The 24,530-nt window shown below is 38.9% G+C and overlaps 5 protein-coding genes across 5 annotated transcripts in view; 3 read left to right on the top strand and 2 right to left on the bottom strand.

Annotated features, from left to right (window-relative positions):
- The window catches only part of grk5l (G protein-coupled receptor kinase 5 like), a 34,737-nt gene extending 25,720 nt beyond the window's left edge, over nucleotides 1–9,017 (bottom strand). The window contains exon 1 of the mRNA XM_024276205.2: nucleotides 8,664–9,017. Within this exon, the coding sequence (XP_024131973.1) occupies nucleotides 8,664–8,715 (52 nt within the window). The 5' untranslated portion in view covers nucleotides 8,716–9,017. The remainder of the gene's footprint in view (nucleotides 1–8,663) is intronic.
- A 2,725-nt stretch (nucleotides 9,018–11,742) lies between these two features.
- On the bottom strand, nucleotides 11,743–13,886 carry lsm1 (LSM1, U6 small nuclear RNA associated). The gene is made up of 4 exons (XM_024276213.2): nucleotides 13,726–13,886; nucleotides 13,547–13,615; nucleotides 13,294–13,409; nucleotides 11,743–12,230 (listed from the first exon to the last, which is right to left on the bottom strand). Exons 1-4 carry the CDS (start codon nucleotides 13,769–13,771, stop codon nucleotides 12,060–12,062), a joined length of 402 nt encoding a protein of 133 aa, XP_024131981.1. The 5' UTR covers nucleotides 13,772–13,886; the 3' UTR covers nucleotides 11,743–12,059.
- A 449-nt stretch (nucleotides 13,887–14,335) lies between these two features.
- On the top strand, nucleotides 14,336–17,220 carry bag4 (BCL2 associated athanogene 4). The gene is made up of 5 exons (XM_024276211.2): nucleotides 14,336–14,612; nucleotides 15,102–15,221; nucleotides 15,384–15,599; nucleotides 15,890–16,159; nucleotides 16,239–17,220. Exons 1-5 carry the CDS (start codon nucleotides 14,523–14,525, stop codon nucleotides 16,698–16,700), a joined length of 1,158 nt encoding a protein of 385 aa, XP_024131979.1. The 5' UTR covers nucleotides 14,336–14,522; the 3' UTR covers nucleotides 16,701–17,220.
- A 628-nt stretch (nucleotides 17,221–17,848) lies between these two features.
- On the top strand, nucleotides 17,849–18,911 carry LOC118599129 (dual specificity protein phosphatase 26-like). The gene is made up of 3 exons (XM_036213472.1): nucleotides 17,849–18,027; nucleotides 18,418–18,629; nucleotides 18,718–18,911. Exons 1-3 carry the CDS (start codon nucleotides 17,849–17,851, stop codon nucleotides 18,909–18,911), a joined length of 585 nt encoding a protein of 194 aa, XP_036069365.1.
- A 517-nt stretch (nucleotides 18,912–19,428) lies between these two features.
- Nucleotides 19,429–22,199, top strand: LOC112148837 (serine protease inhibitor A3N). Its single transcript, XM_024276206.2, has 7 exons — nucleotides 19,429–19,565; nucleotides 19,687–19,739; nucleotides 20,566–21,182; nucleotides 21,318–21,388; nucleotides 21,472–21,665; nucleotides 21,732–21,879; nucleotides 21,948–22,199. The coding sequence occupies exons 3-7, from the start codon at nucleotides 20,567–20,569 to the stop codon at nucleotides 22,140–22,142; spliced, it is 1,224 nt and encodes a 407-aa protein (XP_024131974.1). The 5' UTR covers nucleotides 19,429–19,565; nucleotides 19,687–19,739; nucleotide 20,566; the 3' UTR covers nucleotides 22,143–22,199.
- Nucleotides 22,200–24,530: the final 2,331 nt, after the last annotated feature.

Raw genomic sequence — 24,530 nt, 5'->3', positions numbered from 1 at the left:
GTAACCATTTTCATTTAAAGTTTCACAAAGTGGTACTTTAAATTATATCTATGCATTTTAAAACAATGCCATTTCAGAACTTCTGCACCATTTAAGTCTTTTTCTCTTAGACAAGCATCAGTTAGGAAGAATCAATACCTCTAGTACTTAAAAAATGCATATCAAATATTAATTTGCTGTTCCATTAAAGAGATATAGCAGCAGGATGGAGGCCAGGAAATGAGACACAACGAGGCGCTGCATAAGTAATCATCTGCAACCTTGATAATGGGGGAAAAAATGTTTGCTCCAGCTAATTGGTACATTTCTAGAGTACTTTAGCGGCAAGTTAAATGTCACATTTTTCTGCATCCATCAGCCCACCCTGTCTACTTTAGCCGATAGCCTCCTATATTTCCCAGAATTCCACTTGACAACCCCCGGAGAACAGGCGTGAACTTGTTGCATCCAGCGGAGTTACGTATACTGTATGTGTGGGTAGAAGCAGCAATAACAATAGAGTTTGTAGGAGCCAGAGAGCTGATTTTTTCCACTCAAGAGAAAATGAGTCACACTCCTACTCAAAACACAGCGAGCCTTGTGGCGTGTCATCGAATGAGAAGTGGGTATCTATGCTTCTTCATTCCCTGTGTATAACAAGTGTAAAAAGCCCTGCTTTGTGATTCCACTGAATTTCTATAAAGCAAAAAAAAGAAAAAATACCAGGAAAACTGGGGGAAACACTACTTTGGGGACTCCACGTGCTGAAGTTTTAATCATTTCAAACACAAAAATAAGTTTAAGTATTTTATTGCCTCATAAAAAGTTAAAATAAAATATGTTCTTCTTTTAATATTTTAGAATCAAATATTGCTATAACGTCTTTGAACAGCAAAGTTCATTCATCTCCAGTGTGTCCATAAATACAATATATTTTCAAATCAGAATATTACAGGCTTTAAAAAAGTACTTGAGGACTTTGCTTTGTGAACGTAAATAGTAGAAAAACTGTGTTTTCAATTTTTCCATAGACATTTTTACAAAAATGAAATACAATTATAATATTAAAACAGTTATAATAATAGTAAACAAGAGAGCTGCATATAATCAAATAAAATAACTAGATAGTAGGGCTGCCACAAACACTTATTTTAATATTCAACGAATCACAGATTGTTTTTGTTTTCTTGGTTAATCGACCAATCGGATCATGCATAAACCGGATGTAAAACACACATCTTAACCAGAATTTTTTTTTTTCATGTTTCCGATTCTCAAGCTCCACTGGTGTGTTGTTATGGTACCCGAGTCTTCCTAGAAATTCCTGTGACATCAGTACTGACCTGGATTAGCACTGCTGTCAAAGACAATGCCAGATGGGGCGTTAGAAAGCGCACACTGGCTTTGCACAGATATTAAAAAAAAAAAAAAAACATCAACAAATAGTCTATTAAATTAGCCATCGATGATTTCAATAGTCGACATAGTCGCGACCCATCGTGGCAGCCCGATTAGATAGCTAGCTAATCTGTGTGCGATTATAAAATAGCACCTTCACTCTTTGTAGTTCCATAAACTGATACTAGTACAAGGAGGTTCAGTTCAGTATTAATTACAGCTAAAATATAAAATAAATGCTTTATTTTTAACTGTTATTTCCCTGCACGTATAAAAAGACAAAAAAAAAAAAAAAAAATAAAACAAGAGGGGGAAACTTTAAAAATATATTTAAACCTTTGCTGACAAATTACAAATGAGCTTGGGGCACCTTCAGGAACAGCCGCAACCGCAAAGACACAAACTGTATTACACCCCTTTCTTTATTTAGACAAATAAAATAAATAGGTGAGAAGATATAGAGAGAGATTCCCATAGATTATGTAATCCTGGATGTGGCTAATTGTAGGAGCAAGTCAGCCCCCCAGAACTTGAGCTGTTTTTATTCTATATAAAGACTACTGCGGTGCTACCTGTGTCATCTACAGATGATTTAACATCCTCAACTCTTTTGTTGCTAAGATACTGAGTCCCAAAAAAAAAAAAAATGACTCAGGGGGAGACCTCAGCACACAGTAAGATCCAACCCATTAGCATTCACTTTTTCTGAATCAAGTCAGCTATTACGGAAATATGACGTCTCTGCAACTTTTAACACGAAGAACGTTCATGTGGACCTCCAAAAAAGTTTGTGAGCATGCTATTATATGTTAGTTTATGAAAAAATAAAACATATATATATATATATTTATATATATATATATGCATGTAAAAAGCAACAAGATGCTTTAATATGGGAATATGTATGGGATATAACATAAAAATGTAGTCTCAAATTCACTTTGAGATTGATTTTATAAATAAATCTCTTCTGCAGTAAATAAATTAGTCATGCTTTATATAGAGAAGGACCTCAGCTGATTTGGTAAATTCCACTGAAGCTTCTTCACAACTTGTGTTTTCTTTTTCCTTGTTAAAATTTCTAAGCAACAAAGTAAAACAAGCCAGTTCCTCTACTTTTTATGCTACTCTTCTTACCAGTGAGAACTTCTTCACAGAAAAAGTTGACAGCATATTATTCGGCGCAAGCATCTTCTGATAGTGGTCCTGGGGGTGGAGGGCTGTAGGCAAGTGTTTTGTTTTGTGTGAAAGCATGGGAGAAAGTTTGTGTGTGACAACAGAGACAAAGAGTCCATTGTGCATTGTGCACGGCCGTGATACAAATAGCTGGCAGGTGGAGGATGAGACGACGCAGGTTTTGTGTTTGACAGTGGAGGGTGCAGAGCTCAGACCCGGCTCATATTATTTGAATCCTGTGACAGGAGATGTTTTGGCGTGCTCGGGCTTGGTGAGGCCTGATAAAGCAACATGCCCTCAACAAAGCACCCTCCCACCTAACTTATGAGGACAAATGCTTGCTATCTTGTGCAGAACTTCAAAAATAATTAAAAAATGTGGTGTTTTAAATATGTTCTTGTAGCATTTTTCTTGTGAAAGAGGACATATATAAAGAAAATTAAGATTTGAATTGGATTTTTGAGTATTTACTTTTTCAAATAGTTGTGAATCAGGAACAGATGCAAAAATGCAGTTGGAAGTTGCAGTTTGGGGGGGTATTTTGCTTTAAGTAACCACTCCAAAGTAAATCCAGGAGAGGGAGAGCCCCAGAGGAAGTAGACTGGATATCAGTTAAGACTTGCAGCCTAAATGCCCCTACGTGGTTAGTGCCATTCACGAAAGGCCTCTGGATGCAGCAATGCAATTTTCCCCCTTTACTCTCATTCACTTCGACAGCTGATGACGTTCGCTCGCCTGGCCTGGAATCTACGATGGCTGCCAGTGAGAGTTGTGAATGGGGTGGCAGCCAGACACTGCTGCTCTCACTGTGACACACACACACACTGTGCATGGGTCTGCTGCACTGATGCTGCTCGCGTCACAGCGACCAAGTTCAGGTTACAGTTAAACAAAGGAATTCAGCCCCACACCACTCATCTGCTAACGCACACATAAGCCCACAGTATACCCTGGTATTAAACCTCACTCTGACTCCACGTCAGGAGCAACACTAGGAAAAAAAAAACACACCAAAAGCCTTCCTGATGACCCTGACAAGGCATTAAAAATCAGAACGTGCATTTCCTGCTGCTCCGACACAACGGACGGAGCCGTAACCATCAGATGAGACTCAGATGACCACATCTGAGACGGTGATGCCTCATTTCACCACACACCCATCATCCACAAAGTCTCTTCCGCTGAGACTAGAGAGCAGCTCCACAGGAATATGGAGCCGGGACAGCAGTAGCCCACTCAGTTTATTATGTAACAATCAATTTGATTAAATAGCTTATGGACTGCATCAAACCGATAGTGTGTAATACCATTTATGTAAGACAGTGGTCACTTAACAAGATGGTTCAAATTGGTCAAAGCTGCTTTCAGTTTGTCCCAATGGAAATCAAAGTGGGTTCTTTTTATCTGTGTGGTTAATGAACAAAAGCTTTATGGTGATCCATCTCCAATCCGAGGGTTTCCACCAAGTCCCAGCTGCTTTTAGCTGGAGTGTAATGCTGAAAACCCTGTGACAAGGTCAACCTTACCATGAAAAATCCAGAGCAGCTCTGGCAGAACAGTCATCACCACAGTATAGCCACACGAGGACAGACAGGGACAGAGGGCTTGTTCATGGTTTGGTTGTAGCAACATTTTTTTGATCTCTCGGCTGAGCTGCCACTCTAGCCGTTTTACTAAACTGGGAGGTGTGAGGACGCTGGAATAAACGGGCCAGATGGCATTGTAAACTGGGCCTTCCTGTTGTGTGAAGCTGTGAGCGTTCGCTCGCCACTCGCTTCGGCTCTGGCTTGAGACTCTCTTGCATAAACAAACCGGGATAAACAGTCTTTATTTGCTCCGCTCGCATCCTTGCACTTTTGTTATTATGCAACCGAAGATGAGCCTCAGCGTGCAGCGCACTCCGTCAAGAGAAACACAGGACATGCTTCCAGCGCGCAGAAGAAATCTGTCTTTGGCACAAGGCCCTGTAATGCAAAACCTCTAATGATTCACACTGGTGAAGGATTCAACCACCGATGTACTCACAACAGCCTGCGACATGTTTCAGTGAGTGCACAGCAACAAATCTTTACTCAACTGTTGAGTCAGTCCCACCTGGCTGCATTTATGGAGATAATGATGTGGCTGCTGAGAAAGCTGTGCTTTTGCTTTTACCTCAAAGAAGCATCATCTGGTAATCGTGTAAGACCCTCTTGCTCTCCAAAACACAATCAGGGCATGGGGTTGGATGAGCACCGACGAAGCAGCTGGGACATACAAGATCTGCCATCGGTCATTAATTGCCCTTATTAATTCATGACGCTCCATGCTCCTGGCCCAGTTGAGCTCTGCGATCATAAAACAAATGTCCGGTCTGGCCCACGCATGCTTCACAAGGCTTCAGAGATTAAGTCAGCTCCCTGGTTAATTTTACAACACTGTTATTACCAATGAAACACTATCTGCGCTTGGTGCACATGCTGCACCTCTTAATTTGTATTTTTTTTAAATATGCCACTGTAGTGACATGTAAATTTAGTGTCATAAAACCATAACTGGGCTAGTTCAGGGAATGTGGGAGCAGAAAACGATCAACAACCTCTAGATCTCTGCCTTATTAGGATCCTAGGATTTATTCACAAAATATGTTACATTTACAACCATGGAGGGTTTATTTGATCACTGATTACTAGTAATTTTTAAAATAGGCTTAAAGGATTTGTAGATGCTGGCTGGACAGATAGGAACAAGTTTTTTTTTACAGTGTGGGAGCACTGCAAAGAGTAAACCTTGAAGTTATGAATTCAGAATGAGTTCAGTTTAATGGCAGAAACATGTCTCCATAAAAAATACGGGTTCTAAAAGTGAGAGTTTGAAAGAGGGTTTAAAAATCTGATCTTCCTGAACTGTAATGTCAAACAATATTTCTCTTAAACTGCTACACCAGCTATATATTTTTTCTATTGTAAAATGGCTCCCAGTGCTCTTTTATTTATGAAATCAAAAAGTCATTTTTAGGACATATATTCTACAGAGCAGCAGGAGCTCATTAGAAATTCACATCTGGGTTGTGGTGTGGAAGTTAGCTCCGCTATTTTCCCAGCATTCCCTTGTTCACACTCTCCTGTTAGCTTGAAGCACATTGGTGGTCAAACTACGGCCCGGGGGCCACATGTGGCCCATTAAAGTATTAGTCTGGCCCACCAGACTGAAATGAATTATATTGATTATCCATATCATTAGTTTTATATTTCCTTGTAATTTTGGTAAAATAAACTGACTTGTGTTTATCAAATTATTTTGCAATCATGTTGTGCTTAAAAATGTGCTATTTTTCTCATGTCATGTGTGTTTTTAAAGACAGACAGTCATTTTTAAAAGCATTCCAACACAACAAACACAAGTGTGTGTTTTTCCCTGAAAGACATCAACCAATTGGTGCAACTGACACTAAAATGGGAACAAAAACCACAGTTTAAAATAAAACACTGTCAACTTGCCCTTCTGTCAAGTTTCAGAACCCTTTGAGGCCCATGAGTCAAAAGGTTTGCCCACTCCTGTTATAGCACCTCACAATCCCAAGCTAACATTAGCGTAGCAAAAACAATAATGGCGTCCGGGCATTATCTGAGCTATCTAGCTGTACAGTTTAGAGCCAGATGACAGCTCAGGTCAGGAAAATGAAGACTTTAACGCATCTATTTGTCTGCAAGTGAATGCATCAGAATTGTAGTGGAGAAAGGAGACTTTAGCCTTGGCTGTTGCTGCGTCACAAACCTGAGATTTTTCATACATCTACTTCTGATTCATCACGACTTAAATAAAGAAATATTAATAAATACAGTTTTAATCTTAAAATATTGTATTTTTAATACAATAAAAATAAATAAATAAAATTTTAATAAAATAATCAAAAGTTTTTCCACCTTCTGCCTAAAAAATTGGGAATTTAAGCAAAAATCTGTTTAACTTATTGAATTTTTGTAGCTCATGCATTCAACTTGTGCCATATACCCACGTGCTAATCTGTTCAGATGCAGTCTTTTGATTTACTGATAACAAGCTGCTTGAAGAAGATGCAGCTCCATCTTTAAATGGGGTTAAAGGTCAAAGATAAGCTTCCATCACACTTTTAATAATTTACCTGAAAGGATCTCAGGACAGTTTTAGACACAAAAAAAACAGCCGTTTCAATCTGATGGGTGAACACTTAAATCCATTTAGTATTTAGACAAACACCATGATATGAGACACCATAAAGTTGTGCTATATAAGAGCCTGAGGATACAAAACTACATCTCTAAATCCTTTAATGGCATTATCCATCACATGTGATAAAACACTTAGATGCCAAGTTTTTGTTTTAGTAACAGACATCATAAGGTTTTAAGTGTTTGCATAAGTCAGTGTTCCACAAATTGCAAAGAAGGTAAACACATTTTATTTTGAAGACCTTTGTCTCTTTTGTGTTAGCATTATGAGGCAGTTTTTAATCCCTAAATGTTTTTGGAAAGATTTCTGCACATAAATTAAAGAATTAAAGTAAAATATTCAAAAATATTGTATTATTAGCTCATGTTAAATAGGTAAAGAATAATCAATAAATCGATTCCTACGATAGATTGATCTCTGAGGCAAGTTGTTAATTGAATTGACCCAAACTATCATAAAATCATTTAGAAATTAAATCACATGCTTATACTGATGTTGGTAAATACCATTTGACATGGTAGGTTTTACTTTAAAGTAAAAACGAGTAAGTGGCATCACAGAGGACAACACTAGAAAAAAATGATCAATTCATCATTACAGTCCAATAGTGGAAACTACGGTAGTGGTGTAATGATTATCAACTTAATTGATTAATCAATTTATATTTATTTAATCCAACCAGATTGATCTATCAGAGGCAATTTGTTAATTGAATCAACTTATGCCACCATAAAAATTGTTTAAAAATGAAAAAAATTGATTGGATTGATGTTGGAAAATACCATTTGGGTTGAGACACTCTAGTTTTTTTTTGTTTTGTTTTTTTTGTTTTTTTTACTATGAAAGCACACACATGATGACAGCAAAAAGTGATTAAACCATCATTACAGTCCAATGAGTGAATACCTTTGATATTATTTTGATTTAGAAAAACATCAGTGGGCTGAACTTTATCAAACTAAAATGTGAATGGATTTCAATTTTGTTTACTTGTTTGTTTGTACACACATTTAATTTACACTTGATTGAATGAATCTGGTAGACTTGAATGATTACACCCCTACAAGTTTAAAATATTTACAAGTTTTTAGTTTTTTTTCTTTCTTTTTTTATCTTCACTTGAATTGTTGGTACTTGATTTAACCTAAAAGTTAAATATTTGACAGGTAAGATCTCAATGTGATGATCTAACCCATTTATTATCATCTGGGAGGGAAATTTGATTCAAAACTGTATACTAAAATTACAAATTACAAAAATTCACACATAAAAAAGAATGAAATTAACAGTGGCTGCATCCATTGAAGCGACTCCCTCGAGCCACCATGGGGTCATGGAGTCCCATCTTCCTCCCATCACAGATTGTCATGATTTTCCATCATCTCTGAGGCTGCAGTCAGAAGATGAGGTGCACATGCACACACCGGGCTTTGCAGGCCCGTTTTCTATTTATTTATTTATTGTTCTCCCCTTGAATGTCAGCATCAGTCACGTCATCGGGTCCCCATCCAAAGGAGAGCCAAGCCCCCCCCTCTTCCATGGACTTCTTCCTCGTCTCAATGTGTGCTTCTGCGTGCAGAATGTTGCGAAAGAGCGCTTTCGTTTGCGCAGGCAGCGAAAGCGGATGTACAATGCAGACCCCCCCCTTCCTCCTCCTCCTCCTCCTCCTCTCCACCCGCCACTAACAGACCATCCATCGAAAACGCACAAGATCTGTCAAAATCCAGATCCACCAGTGTGTAACATTGATCAAAAGCTTTAAGTGTACACTAAGCTGGTCCGCTCGGGTCTGTATGGACTGCACGCGCCTCCTTTCATTGTGTTGCATCAGTAGGATTTACCTGAGCCTGCCTGACAGTTCGCATTATTATCCCCACCGTTTTGTCTGCAAAGCCGCTTTTGGCGCTGTGTCCACTTACCCTCTCTGGCTTTGAGCAGTACAGTGTTGGCTACTATGTTCTCAAGCTCCATCAAAGAAGTAAAATCCCAAACGCAGAGGTCTTCTGTGCACACGCGTCTGCAGCGTCAACAGCGTCCTTTTCGTCCGGCACGATGCGATCGCTTCCTTCACGCCTCGTCGATATCCGAGCGAATTTCACTTACATCAAAGCCGCAAAGGATCACACAGGATGTCAGGGATCTGCTTGCAGTGTAAGTTGGGCATGGTTCTTGTTGTGGGCTGGAAGTGCGGCGCTGCATTTCTACTCCAATCCCCCCAAAACCATTCCATGCGTAATTTGGGTGCAAAATCTCTCCACTGCAGAGAATGGTCAATGTGGAGGATCCGACGTGTGCCAACCAGGTTCTCCAGCGGTGCGCCGGGATACCACCAGCTTTACCTTACGACGGCTGGGGTTGGCTGAGCGCAGCAGCAGAGAGCACATCAGCGCGCCCCCTCCTCCACCGTCCGTGCGTAATCAGAATAGGCTGGGCCTTTCTGTCACTGCGGCGTCAAGCCGCACGCACTGACCCCACAGGAGCCGAGTGGGGAAATAAAAGCATGCGCCAAAATAATGGAGTTCCGAGACTGATGGATGAGGCGCCGTGTAAAAAAACTGACATGCATGAACTGCGTTTTCTCTATTGATCATTTTCAGGTTTTAAAAAATTGAATTTGTAACTTCAAATTCAGTTACAGCAACAAAACGGAAGCTTGTAACTATTGCTGTACGATCGAGTGAACGTCGCCCCCTGCTGGTCAATGTAAGACCAAAAATTGCGCAAAACACTTTGTATTAATTCAGTCACATTTCATTTGTATTTCAGAAAAATTAAATCATGACGTGTCACTTTCATGTTTGAGAAACGAAAATCAAACATTTGTGAATACATTAGATCTAGTTCTTGAGACAAAACTCAGATTGAAAACTATTCCTCCCACTTTTACAAATCAATATTGATCATATTTGAACATTTATTTAATAAAATAACATAAAAAATATGAAAGGTAAACATTGTCGGTGCATTTTTTACTAAAAGCTCATAGGAATAGCACAAAAATAGTTTATCATCTTTGAAAACATGTTTTAAAGCTCTGATCAAATTACCTCAATTAAAGCATATCAACAAGTAATTTCCATTCAATATCTTAAATTCCCAAGAGAGTCAGTAAATGCAGCATGCTGGATTAAGGTGATGCTCAGATTTGGCTGCACCAAATAATTCAACACAGCACTTTTATCAAGGTCATGTTCACCAGTATGTATTAACATTGTTTGCTTGTTTCTTTAAAAATAACGTTTATGACACAAATACGTAATCTCATCTCGCTGAAAGATATTTGAGTTGTAAAAACGTTTTTCAGGAAAGAGGTATTTATTCAGAGTTCCTGTAATGGTTTCTAAACTGTGAACTGAATCCTATAAGGAAGTGTTCTGATGATGGTATGATGGATTCATCTTCAGTTCCTGGTTCATCCTGTGTGAGGCCAGAGGTTTCTGGAGGAGTGACTTTAGGGCGGGGCCGTGGTCAACCCTGGATGGTTTGTAGTCAAAAGCAACATGAGTGCAGGACAAATCAATCAGCTGATCGCTGTCATCTTATCTTTTTCACTCTAAAAAACCTTTTCAATGAAAGACATTCTTCTGTGGAATAAATGTGGACTTTGAGTTTTGGGGTTACACAGCATGAACTCACATTTTTGTGCAACTGTTGCTGCAACCACAACACTTAACACCAGCTGAAATAAAAATCACTTTAAAGTGACTTGTTCCTCTAATGACAATTCTGTCTGCAGCATCTTCACTTTCATGAAAGTGGACCTTTATTTTATTTTTTTTACAACTGTTTACTATCATCTAGTGGTAGCTTCTTTTAAATGTTTTACAATCTAGGAAGATTTTTTTAAGTCAAGAGGAAGACAGTCACCGCCTTGAGCACAAGCAGAAAATAAAGAATAATTCAGATTTGGAAGGTAACCATATTTCAAAAGACAAAAACTAAAATATGAATATTATCTCAAAGTTTTAGATATGATCCTAGCAACATCCTGCTTGTATATAGCTATAACCATAGGGAAAAAGGTCCACATTTATATTTATTTTAAGTCATGTCAACCTCATTTAAAGAAAAATGTAATGTATCATTTAAACATGCTTCTCCTGCAAGTAAAACACGTTTTATGTTAAAGAATTATATTTTTTAAACACCAAATGGGAATAACAATCAATGAATTGATTTATATTCCTACATTCTAACCAGATCAATCTGTAAGGCAGAATCGAATCAGCCCATACTGTTTAAAAGAATCGTCCCAAAATGAGAAAAATTGATGATTAATCTTGGAAAAAAAAGCCTACTAGATTCAACTATTATTCTTAGTTTAAGTTTGAAAAGGAATTAGACTAAACTCATTGTTTTTTTAATGCAGATATTCTCCATCTGGCCTTAAACCTTAACTTTAACAAATACTCCAAATTTAATGTTCACTTTTCTAATTGAGATATTTTTGGAAAATATTAGTCATGCTCAATTCTGAGAAGCTACTAAAAAGCCTTCTAATTAAATGTTTATTAAAACAAAGCAAAGTCCATGCAGAGGAGTGGGTGGCATCAGATCAGGTAACTGAAGTCTTCCAGGAAATGTTTTAATATGGAGGAGTAAATATTGCTCAGATGCTAGTTTCATGTTTTTTTTAAAGCCGGTTTGCTGACAAATTAAATAAAAACTTCAGCCAAATAAAGCAACTGCCTCCTAAAATTCTACAAATTAAGCTAAACTTGTAGATTTATTTTCAATCAAATTAAAAATATATACATATAAAGAAAGGTAACTGTAGAAAGCAACACTTCTCTGCTTTTAGCACTTCATTTTAGCAGCTAATTAGGAAAATAGATTAGTACTTGAAACACCATCATCCCCACAACAGAAAAGTTTGATTAGCCAATATGAAGTCAATCAATTAACCAGATAAATACCTGAATTGACTGTAAACACACTACTTTGTGTGCCGGCAGATTAAGCCATTCAAGACGAGAAATAAATATTTTCCAAGTAGGCTTCCATAAGTGACAAACTCAGCTGTTTTAATGGAGAACAGTATTGTCAGTCACTATCAGACCCACCATCTCCAAATAAAAAGTTCATGTCATTAAGATGATAGATGACAAAGTGCTGCTGTAAAAAGACTGTCAAGTTGTAACCATTTACATCAACAGTCCTTACATCCCACGCGTGATTTAGATGAAACGATTAAAAAGAAAGAAAACAAAAACAGCATTTATGCCACACATGATTATAGCCACAAAACAAAAGACGCCCTTCAGTTAAACATAAAACGCATTTGTCTCGTACAAACTAAAAGGCCTGTGAAGGGTTCAGTACTCGTCCAAATTGTCAGCTTTGGGTACGGAAAGGCCCCGGTCCTTCAGAACTTGCATTTTGACTTTCTCTGTCTCCTGTTTGGCCTGCTGCTGCAACCGCTGCTCCTCCAGGATCTCCTCAATGGAAACCTGCTGCAAGACCGTGTCGCAGGGTTTATCCAAATCCTGTAGGACACAGGACAGCAAGGTCACATCTTGTAATCCTAAAATGTGTGCTCAAGTGCTTTTAGGCTCTGTGTGTCGGGGTCGTGAGGCTCTGTGAGCTAGTGGGAAAGGGTGTAAACAAGGGGATCATGGGAATTGAGCGCTGGCTTACTTCCAAACCAACACGAATACTTAATGAGCTCCTACTGCGCTGCAGAAAATGCATCTTTAAAAGAAATAATTTACTAAAAGCTGCACAATCACAATTAAAAGACCACTGGGAACAATTTTTACAATAGATAAGAACATACAGTGGGGTAAAAAAGTATTTAGTCAGCCACTAATTGTGCAAGAGAGGCCTGTAATTTTCATCACAGGTCTACCTCAACTATGAGAGACATTCTTTCCATTACAAGGATCAGTTGTCCTGGTCCCTTTGCTGAAAAAAAAAATCCCAGCTCTCCGCAAGTCATTCATGAGTCCCCTGTGTAGTTCTAGGATTTTTGCTCACTGTTCTTGTGATCATTTTGACCCCACGGGATGAGATCTTGTTGGGATCCCCAGATCAAAGGAGATTAGTGTTCTTGTACGTCTTCCAGTTCCTATTAATTGCTTCCATGGTTGACTTCTAAACACAAACCCGTTTCAGATTCAGTCTTTCCACCCTGGTACAGGTCAACAATTTTGTTTCTGGTGTCCTTAGACAGCTCTTTGGTCTTAGACATAGCGGTGTTTGGAGTGTGACTGTTTGAGGTTGTGGACAGGTGTCTTTTATAGATATAACGAGTTCAAACAGGTGCTATTAATACAGCTAATGAGTGGAGGACAGAGGATCCTCTTAGAGAAGAAGTTACAGGTCTGTGAGAGATAGAAGTATTGCTTATTTGTAGGTGACTAAATACTCATTTCCCACCATAATTTGCAAATAAATTCTTTAAAAATCAGATGTGATTTAATTCTCAATTTCTTATTCCATGTAAGCTGAATCTCAAATCCAGTTTACTTTAAGGCTCAATTAACACTCAAGTTTTAGTTCAGACTAAAATATGGCTTTGACTCAAAGAGGGAAGTATAAATCACTTACTATCTCCCCAAGTAGAACTACATTTTCTCCTCTGACGATGAAGATACCTCTGGGAATATCTCCAAACTTCTTTCCCACATGGATGCGCTCCACCGTCTGATGAAAGACTAAATTGGCTGTAGAAAGAAGGAAAAAAAAGAAAGTAAAACTAACTTGTAACACAGCGTATCATGGTGTAAACATTTACATGTTTATCTGTTGGAGGAGAAAAAAAAACTCGCATAGACGAGTTTAAAAGAATAAAATATTTTACCAAACTGATCGATGCTTCTCAGGTAACCGATTAGTGTTCTTCCATCTCGCAGCAGAACTAAGTGCTTTTCTGCAAAAATAAAAACATCAGCGAAAATCTTCAAATCTGTATCCACACGATAACACATCTTGGCGTTTGTTTGTAATACAACACTATTTTTTATAAAAGGTCCAACTTACTGTCAATATCGTCAATGAGACTCGCCGTCCCTGGTACGTAATTCATGTTTTAGTTGCAGTTTTCACGCGTTTTGTAAATTTCTGAAACATCAAGACATGAATGTTTTTACCCGTTTCTATTTTAACGGAGCACAGGAAGTGCTTTTATACACTTCCTGTGAACATTTAACCCCTTCTGCGCCACAATTGCGCATAGCATGTATTTTAAAATAATTGTGTGGAAAATAATTAAAACGGAAATGAGTTATATAATTATGAATAAATATTACAAAATAAAATTTCTATAAAAATATTCAGTTGAAATTTCCCCATTTGATGATGGATGGTAAGATGGAGACCTTTCCAATGCACGTGCCACCTCAAAGATCGTATGTAAGAATGTGGAGGAGTTGCCTCACACGTTTGAAAAATACTGAGGCTTTTGTTTACCCCAGAGAAATCCAAAAGTTGCTTTTTAACTGTCATGAGATAATGAAAATAAATATATCTCATGAACTTAATTGAATTTTGTCCGTGTGCCTGCATTCTACAGTTTTGGGAGTTTATTTAGAAATTATGATTAGAAACTTTCACAGAGTGACTACTCTTCATCCGTGAGTGTTCTACTCGACTTAAAGACGCAGTACCATGTCTCCAGAGTTCCGCGTCATTTATTCATTTCTTGGATTCAATCAGGCGATCCCGACTTCTGCGGGGAAGCTGCAGCTTAGGTCAGCTGTCAGATTTCTACAGGAACCGTAAACTAGTTATAGAATTGTTTGTTTACGAAGATGACTACCGGGAAATACGTGTAACTGATGCAGAAATCCCAAATGCAGCCAAACGGGAAAACTGGCTGGCCCTCCTCTAACTCGGTAAATAGTCACGGAAGCTGGAGTAACACTATGGTAAGCGAACAGATTAATTAAAACTTTACTGGGGAGAGTGACGGATAATATTGTGATTTTAAAAAACAAAATAGAGCTAAAAACTCTTAACAATTAGAATCCGTTTGTTCCTTCGTACAGAAGTTCTTTGCAATGTACATGCTAGCTGTATAGCTAATATAGCTAGCGGGCATTATGTAATAGTTACTGCTAGCTTATTAGTTAAGTCCTCGCTTTAGAATTAACTTGACTCGAAAATATAGATTTAACACAACCCTTCTGCACATTAATGTAGCAATTATGAAACACTGAAAATAATTTGAGCTAAACCATTCATTTAAACACTAGTCAACATCAATGTCAGTTTGTTTATTTTTCTGAAGAGAAACGAATATATGTTTTAAATATGTTAGAAAGGTTTTCAGCTTTAAGATGCTGATATCTCTGCTGACACAAAATATTTAGGATGACATTAATAAGTCACTGTCCCGTGTCAAACTGTCTTTGCAGGATGCTCCTCAGTATTCGGGTTACCCTCCACAGTACTGGTATCCGCAGTCTCCCTCCACAGGACCCTATGCAAATGCCTATCCATCAGGGTCAGATCTGCATCCGCAATACAATCCACAGGTACGTCTCACTATACAAGCGTTTTCCAGCTCTTCAACATTTGAACATATTGCTCAATGTCAGTTTCCTTGTCTTTCTTTTGCACATACACTCAGAATTATTTGTCAAAAGTGCTCATTTCATCCATTTTTTGCTTAGTACTGTCCCATTTTGTCTTTTTAGGTAATGCCAGGAGGATATCCAAACGGCCACGGAACCTACAACCATGCACAGAGTCCCTACCCGGCAAGTAGCTTCCACCCATCCAACCCTTTCTACTGCGCTGATCCTCGGAGAGCAAGTCCAAGTTCCTATCCGCACCAAGGCTGTCCGGCGGATCAGAGCAGCGGGCAGACACACGCTCAGCATCATCATTACACTGGTCCACACTGTCAAGGGGTGAGTGTACGGAGAAATGAGACGGGGACATTGTTTGGCATAAAAATAAAATAAGATAAAAAAAACTTTACTAACAGTTTAATCTTTTTTTATTTATTCATTAGAGTTTCTTTAAAGTGTAAAAGTTATGTGTCGTTTTGTAAGAAATATATGTGCTGATGGGGATTTAATCACTACTTACAAGTACTATAGAAAATATATATGCATGTTTTATTTTGAAACTTTGTGAAAATTTAATTTCTTGTAATCTAACATTTTTAAAAATAACATATAACAACCTGTGCTCTCAGGGTCCTGGATATCCTCCTGGAACATACCCCCACTACAATGAAGGCGGACACGCAATGCACTCTAATCCTCCTTACCCAGCCAGCCAGGCTCTTCATCCCAATTCCCAGGGTGAAGCATGGGGACACCCCAGCCAGTATGCCCACTCGCAGCAACAGTGGCAGGCAGGTCAGCAACCTCCCCAGAACCATTACGGGAATCCCGTCCGTCCACCTCATCCTCCAGCGTGGCCAGGAACCGGGACAGGTGCCCCACCACCTTATCAGCCCAAGGTAAGGCTCTGCAGCAGACATGTTGTTCAAGAGTCTGTAAGGAAACTAAAACATGCATGTTTATCTTGCGTTGTTTTAGGATCAACATCACCAACGCCCTCCGCAGGTGGGGCCTAAACCCAGGCTAGCACCACCCCCCAATGGAAAACCAGCTGAAATAAGTTCTCCTCCACAAATCTACAACAAAACAGGAAGAGGTGATGGCAACACCTCACAGGCTGAGCCTCCTCCCTCAGCCCCAGCCCAAGCTCCTGCACCGCCCGCAGGCCAGGCCGGACAGCAGCCCTTGAGTGATAATCCAGGTCTCGCCAAGGTCCAGTATGTCATGACCAGAGTTCAGCTTCTTCAGGAAGATGTTGACGAGTTTGTGGGCAAAAAGACGGACAAGAGCTACCGCTGTCTGGAGGAACTTCTGACCAAAGAGCTGTTGGAGCTGGACTCCGTGGAGACTCAGGGACAGGAGAATGTTCGACAAGCGCGGAAAGAAGCCGTGCAGAGAATTCAGGCCATCCTTGATCAACTAGAGAAGAAAGCCTTCTGAAGTGGACTCGATGTACTTGCTTGCAGGAACACCAAGTCTTATGTTCGCTGAGATCTTCCTTGACTGAAGCTTGGGATCCAGTCCTGCCCTGCAGAACTGTAACAATGACATTTTTTTCTACATAAAAATATATATGAAGAAATTACAGATCCAAGAAAAAAAAAGAAATTTGAAGGAACTAGAATCAGACGTGCACATGAATGCCATGTCTTTTGCTTTAAAACCTACTGTACTCCTACAACAGATAGATTTAAGGTTAAAGTTATGTTTGTTCTCCATGTATTTGTTTTTAAACTTCCAAATAGAAGAAGATTAAATTACAGTTAAATTCAGATAGATCTTGCAGGATTTTGGGCTCACTTTTCTTTTTTCAGGTTAAAAAAAAGTTTATTTTTTTAAATCTCAGCATCTTTCCATAATTCTGGTTTAGCAAAGTCTGTTTCTCCATGTTGGGTCTAGTTTAAAGAAAGTGCCATATTTCAGAAAATGGTTTTATAAGTCTTGCAAGAACAAAAAAAAAGTCTAAAAATATAACAAAAGTTTTGCATGGAAAATGTCTCTGTCATGTGTTAATCTGTCAGCTACGACGCACATTTTCAGTATTAGACTGGAATTCTCCTTCTGAAAAACCAATTGCTATAATATTAAAATAGTAAAATGATTAAAATATTTTTATGAATTTGTAATCTAATGGTTTTTATTTTGCTGCAACTATTTTATAATCCATCTGAATGCAGTTTTCTAGTGGTTGTTCATAATAGGTACACATTGAAGCACTATCCTGGCATACAGAGCTCTTATTCTATCTTCACATCTAGTGGAAAATTCTGCAGGGATACACTATGCTACCCAGCATTCAGATCTTTAAATAGACTGCTATTTGGATGCAAAAGCGTAACATGCTGAAGGCTTGGGTCGCTCAGGCTGGATTTAATCTGAGCTTCATGTGTCCTCGATGCATACAGAGCTCACTCATATAGCCAGCAAATTGTAGGTAAATTGGTCTAAAACTAAACCACTTTTACCATTCAGTTAGTTCAATTTTACTTGTCAGCTCAACAATATTTTAATTGAAATAATTCTCTCAACCAACTCGCATTTTTAGAGTATTTGCTGCACTATTTGACAACTTCTAAACACTTTAGAAGATGTCATATGTACTTAAAGTGCATCCATGCTGGAAGGATGGACAACCACATCGGAAAGTGGAGATAGACCTGAGTTCACTCGGATTAGCAGTGTTTGAACTGGAAAGACTCCTATTCACAGGCAAAGCCATCATCAGCCATGCAGATGAAGTTTGGCCAAGACTTTATATTGGTGACCAGTAAGTAAAATACATTTTCTCTGTAGTTAAAGAAGTGCATATTATTATTATTTTTTGGAGGAGTTAATCCTGTTAGTAAGTAAAAGAAAAAAGTTGATTTATGTTTGTAAAAAGGAACTGATCAGAAATAGGATTTATGAGCAGAAGTAACCCTACACCTCTGAAGCTGCATTCCACTTCAGGAATTCGTGTAAACTATAGCTCTACCATTTAAACGTTTCCAACAATGCAAGCAAATGCAAACACGTCTTGGCTGAAACATTTTTGAATTTACAAGCATGAAATATTTGACTAGACTTTGTCATTAGGAAAGAGTGCATGCACTTCTTTTGGAGGCTTGCTGTGTAATCTTTCTGTTGTTAAAAACGTAATATTTTTTTTTTTTGTAAGACATAGTGCAGAGAACCTGGCTGACCTATCCACCCATAGGTTCACCCACATCTTGAATGCAGCTCACAGTGGACGAAAAGGAAAACCAGAGTTTTATGAGAGAATGAACGTCTCCTACATGGGCATAGAAGCTCGAGACTCCTGTGAATACGACATGAGCGTCAGCTTTCAGGCAGCTGCAGACTTCATCCACAGAGCTTTGAACAGAGGAGGTAAAAATAACAGAAAAAACAAGAATCAAATGGGCTGCTTTTTAAAATCTTGCATTTGGAAATAATTATTTACTCTTGTGTTTCTCAGGCAAAGTGCTGGTGCATTGCCACGTGGGAGTGAGCCGCTCTGCCACCCTGGTCCTGGCTTACCTGATGCTCAAGCAGAACCTGACTCTAGTGGAGGCTATTTGTACAGTGAAAGAGAGCCGGGGAGTGATTCCCAATCGAGGCTTCCTCCGACAGCTCATCAAACTGGATAGACAGCTTTTTAGCAAACACTGAACCCTTTATATTATAATCAAGTGCTAGAACCTATAAAAAACCAAAGCTTCTGGGACATTCCAAAAACACTCCAAGAATGTCATGTCTACAATTTATTCAGTTCATTTCAGATTGACAGCTTATCATCTTTTTTAAAAAATTTTTGTGATTTTCAAAACTGAAATCTGGTCAACGTTTAAGGTGTCTTAGAGTGAAATCCTCTGACTGCTTATTAAACTAAGAATTATGGGGTTACATGAGGTTACAAACGTCATCCTTACTCTTTTTAGACGTAAGTGCTAATGTGGAAATGGAAGGATTTTGCCGGGTTTGAAAAGTAATAAATTCTGAAAAAACAAATGCTTTTCATTGTGGTTTGTCTTATAGAGGTTCCTCATCACCCTTAAATGTCTCAAATTTTAACTTAGAATAGACCAAATAAATGAAAAAGCTTAGGTGAGTGAATCAGAATGCATTCCCCCACAGCAGCACTCAATAAACCAATTTAAATGATTCCTGCCCTACATGCATCACCTGCTGTCATGCTCCAACACACCTGACTTGAATAACTGAGATGAACTGAATAATTAAGTCCCTTTATTGTGTTCCCTCTTCATAAATATTCCGTGATTCCAAAGCAAAGAACATGCTTGGCCTTGTTTGAAGAGCAAACAGGTAAGGAACTGGTACGCAGAGTAAATGTGGAGGCTGAACAAATAGGAGTCCAGCACAGAAAATAAACAAAATCAAAGTTCAGCTCTTCAGTCTCCAAACAGTGCTTCTTTTTTCTGTTCAGCCTGTGTCTGTCAGTGGTGGACTGAAAAGACACTGGAAGCTCCTACCTGTAAAGTAAGTGGTTCATTTGTATTTGTGATCCAGAATATCTATTTTAGACTTCATTGTGCTGTTCTGTAGGGGAATGCATATATCTGATTCTTGTCAATATAATTTAAACAAACTTGCATTTACCTAATCTTTCATTGCTGTAACTTAGTCAATGTGAGAACATGAAATTCTTCCTCTGTAATTTGTCAATATGATCAATTCTGGTAATATAAACTGGATTTATTAAAAAAAATTTCTTTTAAATAGTTGGTCAGGAAAAAGTTATCCATCTCAAACTGGTTAATTTGTGGCTCCTGCCTTAACATGAACATAAAGGTTAATGTCTACTAACCAATATCTACTACATGTCCATGCTTCTCAGAAAGCTTTGTTTCAGCTTGCTTTATGCTTAAATCTTTACATTTGCTTTTGTTGTTGGCTCTAGTTGTCAGAAATGTCCTTGGCAACAGTCGCTAGCATTGTTGGGTCCTGTTTCACAGGACATGTAGAAAATATTGCTTGGTAGACCATAGAACAAATGTTCAATAAACTCATTTCGTAGACAATGGACCAAAGAGATGCAGTGGACAAACATATTTTTGGCACAAATGGAACCCCATACAGCCCAGGCTTAGCTGGTTGCTGCCTTCAGTGGCCCCAAGTTAAATTGAGTTTGAGAACCCTAAGCAAAAAAAAAGTGGTCTTTCAGTGTTAAAATAGATTTGTCTTACAACTGTCTCTTCTTGTGGATCTTAAGAGGAACCCAAAGCAGATGACAAAGCTCTAGTCGAGCATGTTAAGCAAACATTGTGTAACAATGTTGTACTTTTGAACCTTTGTTTCACTCCAGAATGGCGCATGCAGCTGTGATTCTCTGGATGTTGGCAGTGGTCTGTGTGGGGAAAGGCCATCAGGATACAGAAGGTGTCCAGGACACTGCTGTGGACAGCAGCACTGACTATTTGTCTCTGGTGACTTCAGCAAACCAAGACTTTGCCTTCAGCTTGTACAGGAAGCTAGCAAATCTCACTGACTCGCAAGACAAAAACATCTTCTACTCACCACGTAGTGTCTCTCTGGCCTTGGCCGCCTTGGCAGTGGGTGCACGTGGAGAGACCCACCGCCAGCTTTTCAGCACTCTGGGGTTCAACAGCTCCCAGCTGACTCAAGCAGATGTCGACCTGGCCTTCCGTAGCCTCCTCACAAAAGGACCTTCTGACGAGGAGGTCAGTGAAGGCACCGCCGTGTTTCTGGACGACAACTTTAAGCCTAAGCCAGAGTTCCTAGATGTCCTGAAGCAGTCGTACTCTGCCGAGGGCTTCAATGTTGACTTTAGCAACACCACAGACAGCGTCAACACCATCAATAAGTATGTAGCAGATAAGACCAAAGGAAAGATCGACAAGCTGGTGGATGGTCTGGATCCAGACATTCTCATGTATCTGATCAACTTCATCTACTTCAAAGGTAGAGGTCTCATGAGTTGAGGTTGTTTCTCTTTAATATCTACAGATGATGGCTTATTTTCTTTTTCCAACCTTTTGAGGAAGTAAAATTGGGTAACTCCTTTAAAATTATTTTTTTTTTTCTGCTTTTGAATAGGAACGTGGGATATGCCATTTGATCCTATGTTGACAAAGGAGGACATGTTTAATGTGGATGAAAACAAAAAGGTTTGAAATGATATAGCCAGAGTTATTTTTCTACATGTATCTTCTGTCACAGATTTATACCAAAATATATCTGCTTCTTCCAGGTTCCTGTGCAGATGATGAATATGGAAGAGTACTTTGACGTCTACCATGACCAGGCAATCAACACAACAGTCCTCCAACTCAAATTCAACAGCTCCTACTCCATGCTGCTTTTGCTGCCTGGAGATATGGGAACTTTGGAACAAGCCATAAGCCCAGAACATGTCTCAAAATGGATGAAGTGGAAAAAGTCAAGGTTTGTCTGATAAGTTGGCTTCTGGGCATATCTTTTCAGATCGTTGGTCTAAATGGTTTGTTTTAGGAAATACGACATATACGTTCCAAAGTTCTCCATCAAGACGTCCTATAAGCTGAATGACGTCTTGGCTGAAATGGGAATCACAGATGTGTTCGGTGACAGTGCAAATCTGAGTGGTATCGCTGAAGATACTCGGCTTGCAGTTTCAGAGGTAACAAAGCAGTCATATTTCTGCAACTATAATATATCTCTACACCTCATGCTTTTGCCTTCTTTCAGGTTGTGCACCAGGCTTCCCTGGATGTCGATGAGAAAGGAGCCACTGCAGCAGGTGCTACAGGAATTGGTTTTGTACCGCTGTCCTTTCAGTACATCCCAGTTATAAAGTTTAACCGCCCATTTATGGTCATCATTATTGACAACCAAGCACAAAACGTGCTTTTCATGGGCAAAATCATCAACCCAAATATTTAATGGAGGGGACTTGGGTTACAGCACAGCTCTTGCACCAATAAAATACATTGAAAGAAACTCTTGGTTTGGTATTCTTATTTGAATGCAGTATTGGCTTTTTGTCAACTTTGTAGTAGTTCACTTTCAGCTTATCCCTTCCAGGGTCACAACAGCATAGCAGCACCCTCTGTTTTGCATCAGTGATTTGGCAGAGTTTTTACGCCAGATGCCCTTCCTGACACAACCCTGTACTTGAGGGGCACAGGGACCCAGTTAGGCAGCAGCATCAAGGGTCTTGCCTAAGGACCCAATCTGGGTGGGGATCAGTGGACAACCCTGGGAATCAAACCCAGGGCTCCTGCGTGCCAGCCCTTCACCTGTCCCACTGAGCCACTTTAAAATGACTAATTGTGGTTTCATTAACGTCTGATCCATGTGGCCAATGACCCTAGGATTAATCCAGACAAACTTTGATCTTACTATGTTACTGCTGCCTCTGACACAGTCAACCACTCTTAATACAATATGCCTGGCAAAGGTTGTCTTTGTCTGTAATCAACTATAAATCAAACTCAAACTTGTATACTGATAACGTTTTTTATTTTCTTATAAATTTAGATCTCACTCTTGTCTGCGTCATCAACTATGCTGATACTCGGCTTTGTCATGACCTCGATCCCATTGACAAACTTCATGATGGCAGCTAATTTGCTTTATCACTTGTAGACAACTATTGTAACTATCTGTATGTCAAAAAGTTTACTGGGAGATTACAGCTGGTCTTGAATTTGGCTCTTCTGAGGAAGAGGACCCACTCCTGTCATGAAGTCTCGTCACTTGCTGCCTGTCAGAATCAGGATGGATCGTAAGATTCTCAATATTTTTAAATGTCTTAATAGATTGGGATCTTATATCTCAGTTGGTATATGCTCTCAAACCCTCAGGTTCTGCTCTCCAATCTCTGCCCACCATGAGAGCCATTTTCAGCCCCTGTTCTCATCTGTGGAGTATTTCACCTGAAGATCTGAGTTTGTGCATCTGTGGAGCTTTTTTAATTTAGCATTTATATAACTCAGTCAACTTTATGTGCATTTTATGTATTTTTACCCTGTCTTTTAGACCCTTAAAGATTTAGATTTAGCCACAGGATTTCCTTCCATTTGTGTTCATGTTTATTGTTGATTTCATTATATTGCCTTGCCACTTTTTATTGTTTTAAAGTTTACATTTGTCTTTTATGTCAAGCACTTTGTGTTCTTCAGCATGTTGATGAAAGATGTTCTTTAAAGTGAAATATTTTTTTCTGTTAACCCCTCGATGCTTTTTGATACAAATAAGCATCAAACCACTTTAATGTCTCCATAAAGTTTTTTTTGCACTAGAATAAAAGTGTCAAGGGACTGACGTTTTCTTTTTTATTAAATCATTTTAAGTAATTTAGCCTTTTGAAATAGGGAGGAAAGCTGACTTTCTACTCTGAGAAAGTAGGAAATTGTGTGGTAATTGTTTTAAAATATGTTCTATCTTGCTTCTGACAGCATTTTTTGAATTGCCTTTAAACTTGACTCAGGATCTTGTTACTGCACAAATATCTGAACTGAAAACCGTTTTGAATTTCTCTTTTTTTCTTTCATAAACTGGATTTTTTTTAACCGCTTCTAAAAGTCCATACCATTTTCCTCCGCTAGGTGGCGGTGTGTTAAAATCCGATCTGCCTGACAAGAGAGCAAAAAGTGCTGGTGCATTGCCACGTGGGAGTGAGCCGCTCTGCCACCCTGGTCCTGGCTTACCTGATGCTCAAGCAGAACCTGACTCTAGTGGAGGCTATTTGTACAGTGAAAGAGTGCCGGGGAGTGATTCCCAATCGAGGCTTCCTCCGACAGCTCATCAAACTGGATGGACAGCTCTTTGGCAAACACTGAACCCTTTATATTATAATCAAGTGCTAGAACCTATGAAAAACCAAAGCTTCTGGGACATTCCAAATACACTCCAAGAATGTCATGTCTCCAGTTTATTCAGTTCATTTCAGATTGACAGCTTATCATGTTCTTTTTTATTTTTTGTGATTTTCAAAAGTGATAACTGGTCAACGTTTAAGGTGTCTTAGAGTGAAATCCTCTGACTGCTTATTAAACTAAGAATTATGGGGTTACATGAGGTTACAAACGACATCCTTACTCTTTTTAGACGTAAGTGCTAATGTGGAAATGGAAGGATTTTGCCGGGCTTGAAAAGTAATAAATTCTGAAAAAACAAATGCTTTTCATTGTGGTTTGATTTTTAGAGGTTCCTCATCACCCTTAAATGTCTCAAATTTCAACTTAGAATAGACCAAATAAATGAAAAAGCTTAGGTGAGTGAATCAGAATGCATTCCCCCACAGCAGCACTCAATAAACCAATTTAA

Source organism: Oryzias melastigma, linkage group LG9 (genome assembly GCF_002922805.2).
Source record: "Oryzias melastigma strain HK-1 linkage group LG9, ASM292280v2, whole genome shotgun sequence".
Taxonomy (NCBI): domain Eukaryota; kingdom Metazoa; phylum Chordata; class Actinopteri; order Beloniformes; family Adrianichthyidae; genus Oryzias; species Oryzias melastigma.
Note: the sequence above shows the minus strand (reverse complement) of the source record. Positions and strands in the feature narration are given on the sequence as shown.

Bases quoted from the DNA above. Each gene is read 5' to 3' on its own strand.
- LOC112148837 (XM_024276206.2), top strand. From the start codon at position 20,567: ATGGCGCATGCAGCTGTGATTCTCTGGATGTTGGCAGTGGTCTGTGTG. The intron at 21,183-21,317 runs GTAGAGGTCTCA...GCTTTTGAATAG, and splicing joins CAACTTCATCTACTTCAAAG to GAACGTGGGATATGCCATTT. The intron at 21,880-21,947 runs GTAACAAAGCAG...GCCTTCTTTCAG, and splicing joins CTCGGCTTGCAGTTTCAGAG to GTTGTGCACCAGGCTTCCCT.
- bag4 (XM_024276211.2), top strand. From the start codon at position 14,523: ATGCAGAAATCCCAAATGCAGCCAAACGGGAAAACTGGCTGGCCCTCC. The intron at 14,613-15,101 runs GTAAGCGAACAG...CTGTCTTTGCAG, and splicing joins GAAGCTGGAGTAACACTATG to GATGCTCCTCAGTATTCGGG. The intron at 16,160-16,238 runs GTAAGGCTCTGC...GCGTTGTTTTAG, and splicing joins CACCACCTTATCAGCCCAAG to GATCAACATCACCAACGCCC.
- lsm1 (XM_024276213.2), bottom strand. From the start codon at position 13,771: ATGAATTACGTACCAGGGACGGCGAGTCTCATTGACGATATTGACA. The intron at 13,616-13,725 runs GTAAGTTGGACC...TTATTTTTGCAG, and splicing joins TCTCATTGACGATATTGACA to AAAAGCACTTAGTTCTGCTG. The intron at 12,231-13,293 runs GTAAGTGATTTA...TGTGTCCTACAG, and splicing joins TAGTTCTACTTGGGGAGATA to GATTTGGATAAACCCTGCGA.
- LOC118599129 (XM_036213472.1), top strand. From the start codon at position 17,849: ATGTCATATGTACTTAAAGTGCATCCATGCTGGAAGGATGGACAACCA. The intron at 18,028-18,417 runs GTAAGTAAAATA...TTTTTTTGTAAG, and splicing joins AGACTTTATATTGGTGACCA to ACATAGTGCAGAGAACCTGG. The intron at 18,630-18,717 runs GTAAAAATAACA...TGTGTTTCTCAG, and splicing joins CAGAGCTTTGAACAGAGGAG to GCAAAGTGCTGGTGCATTGC.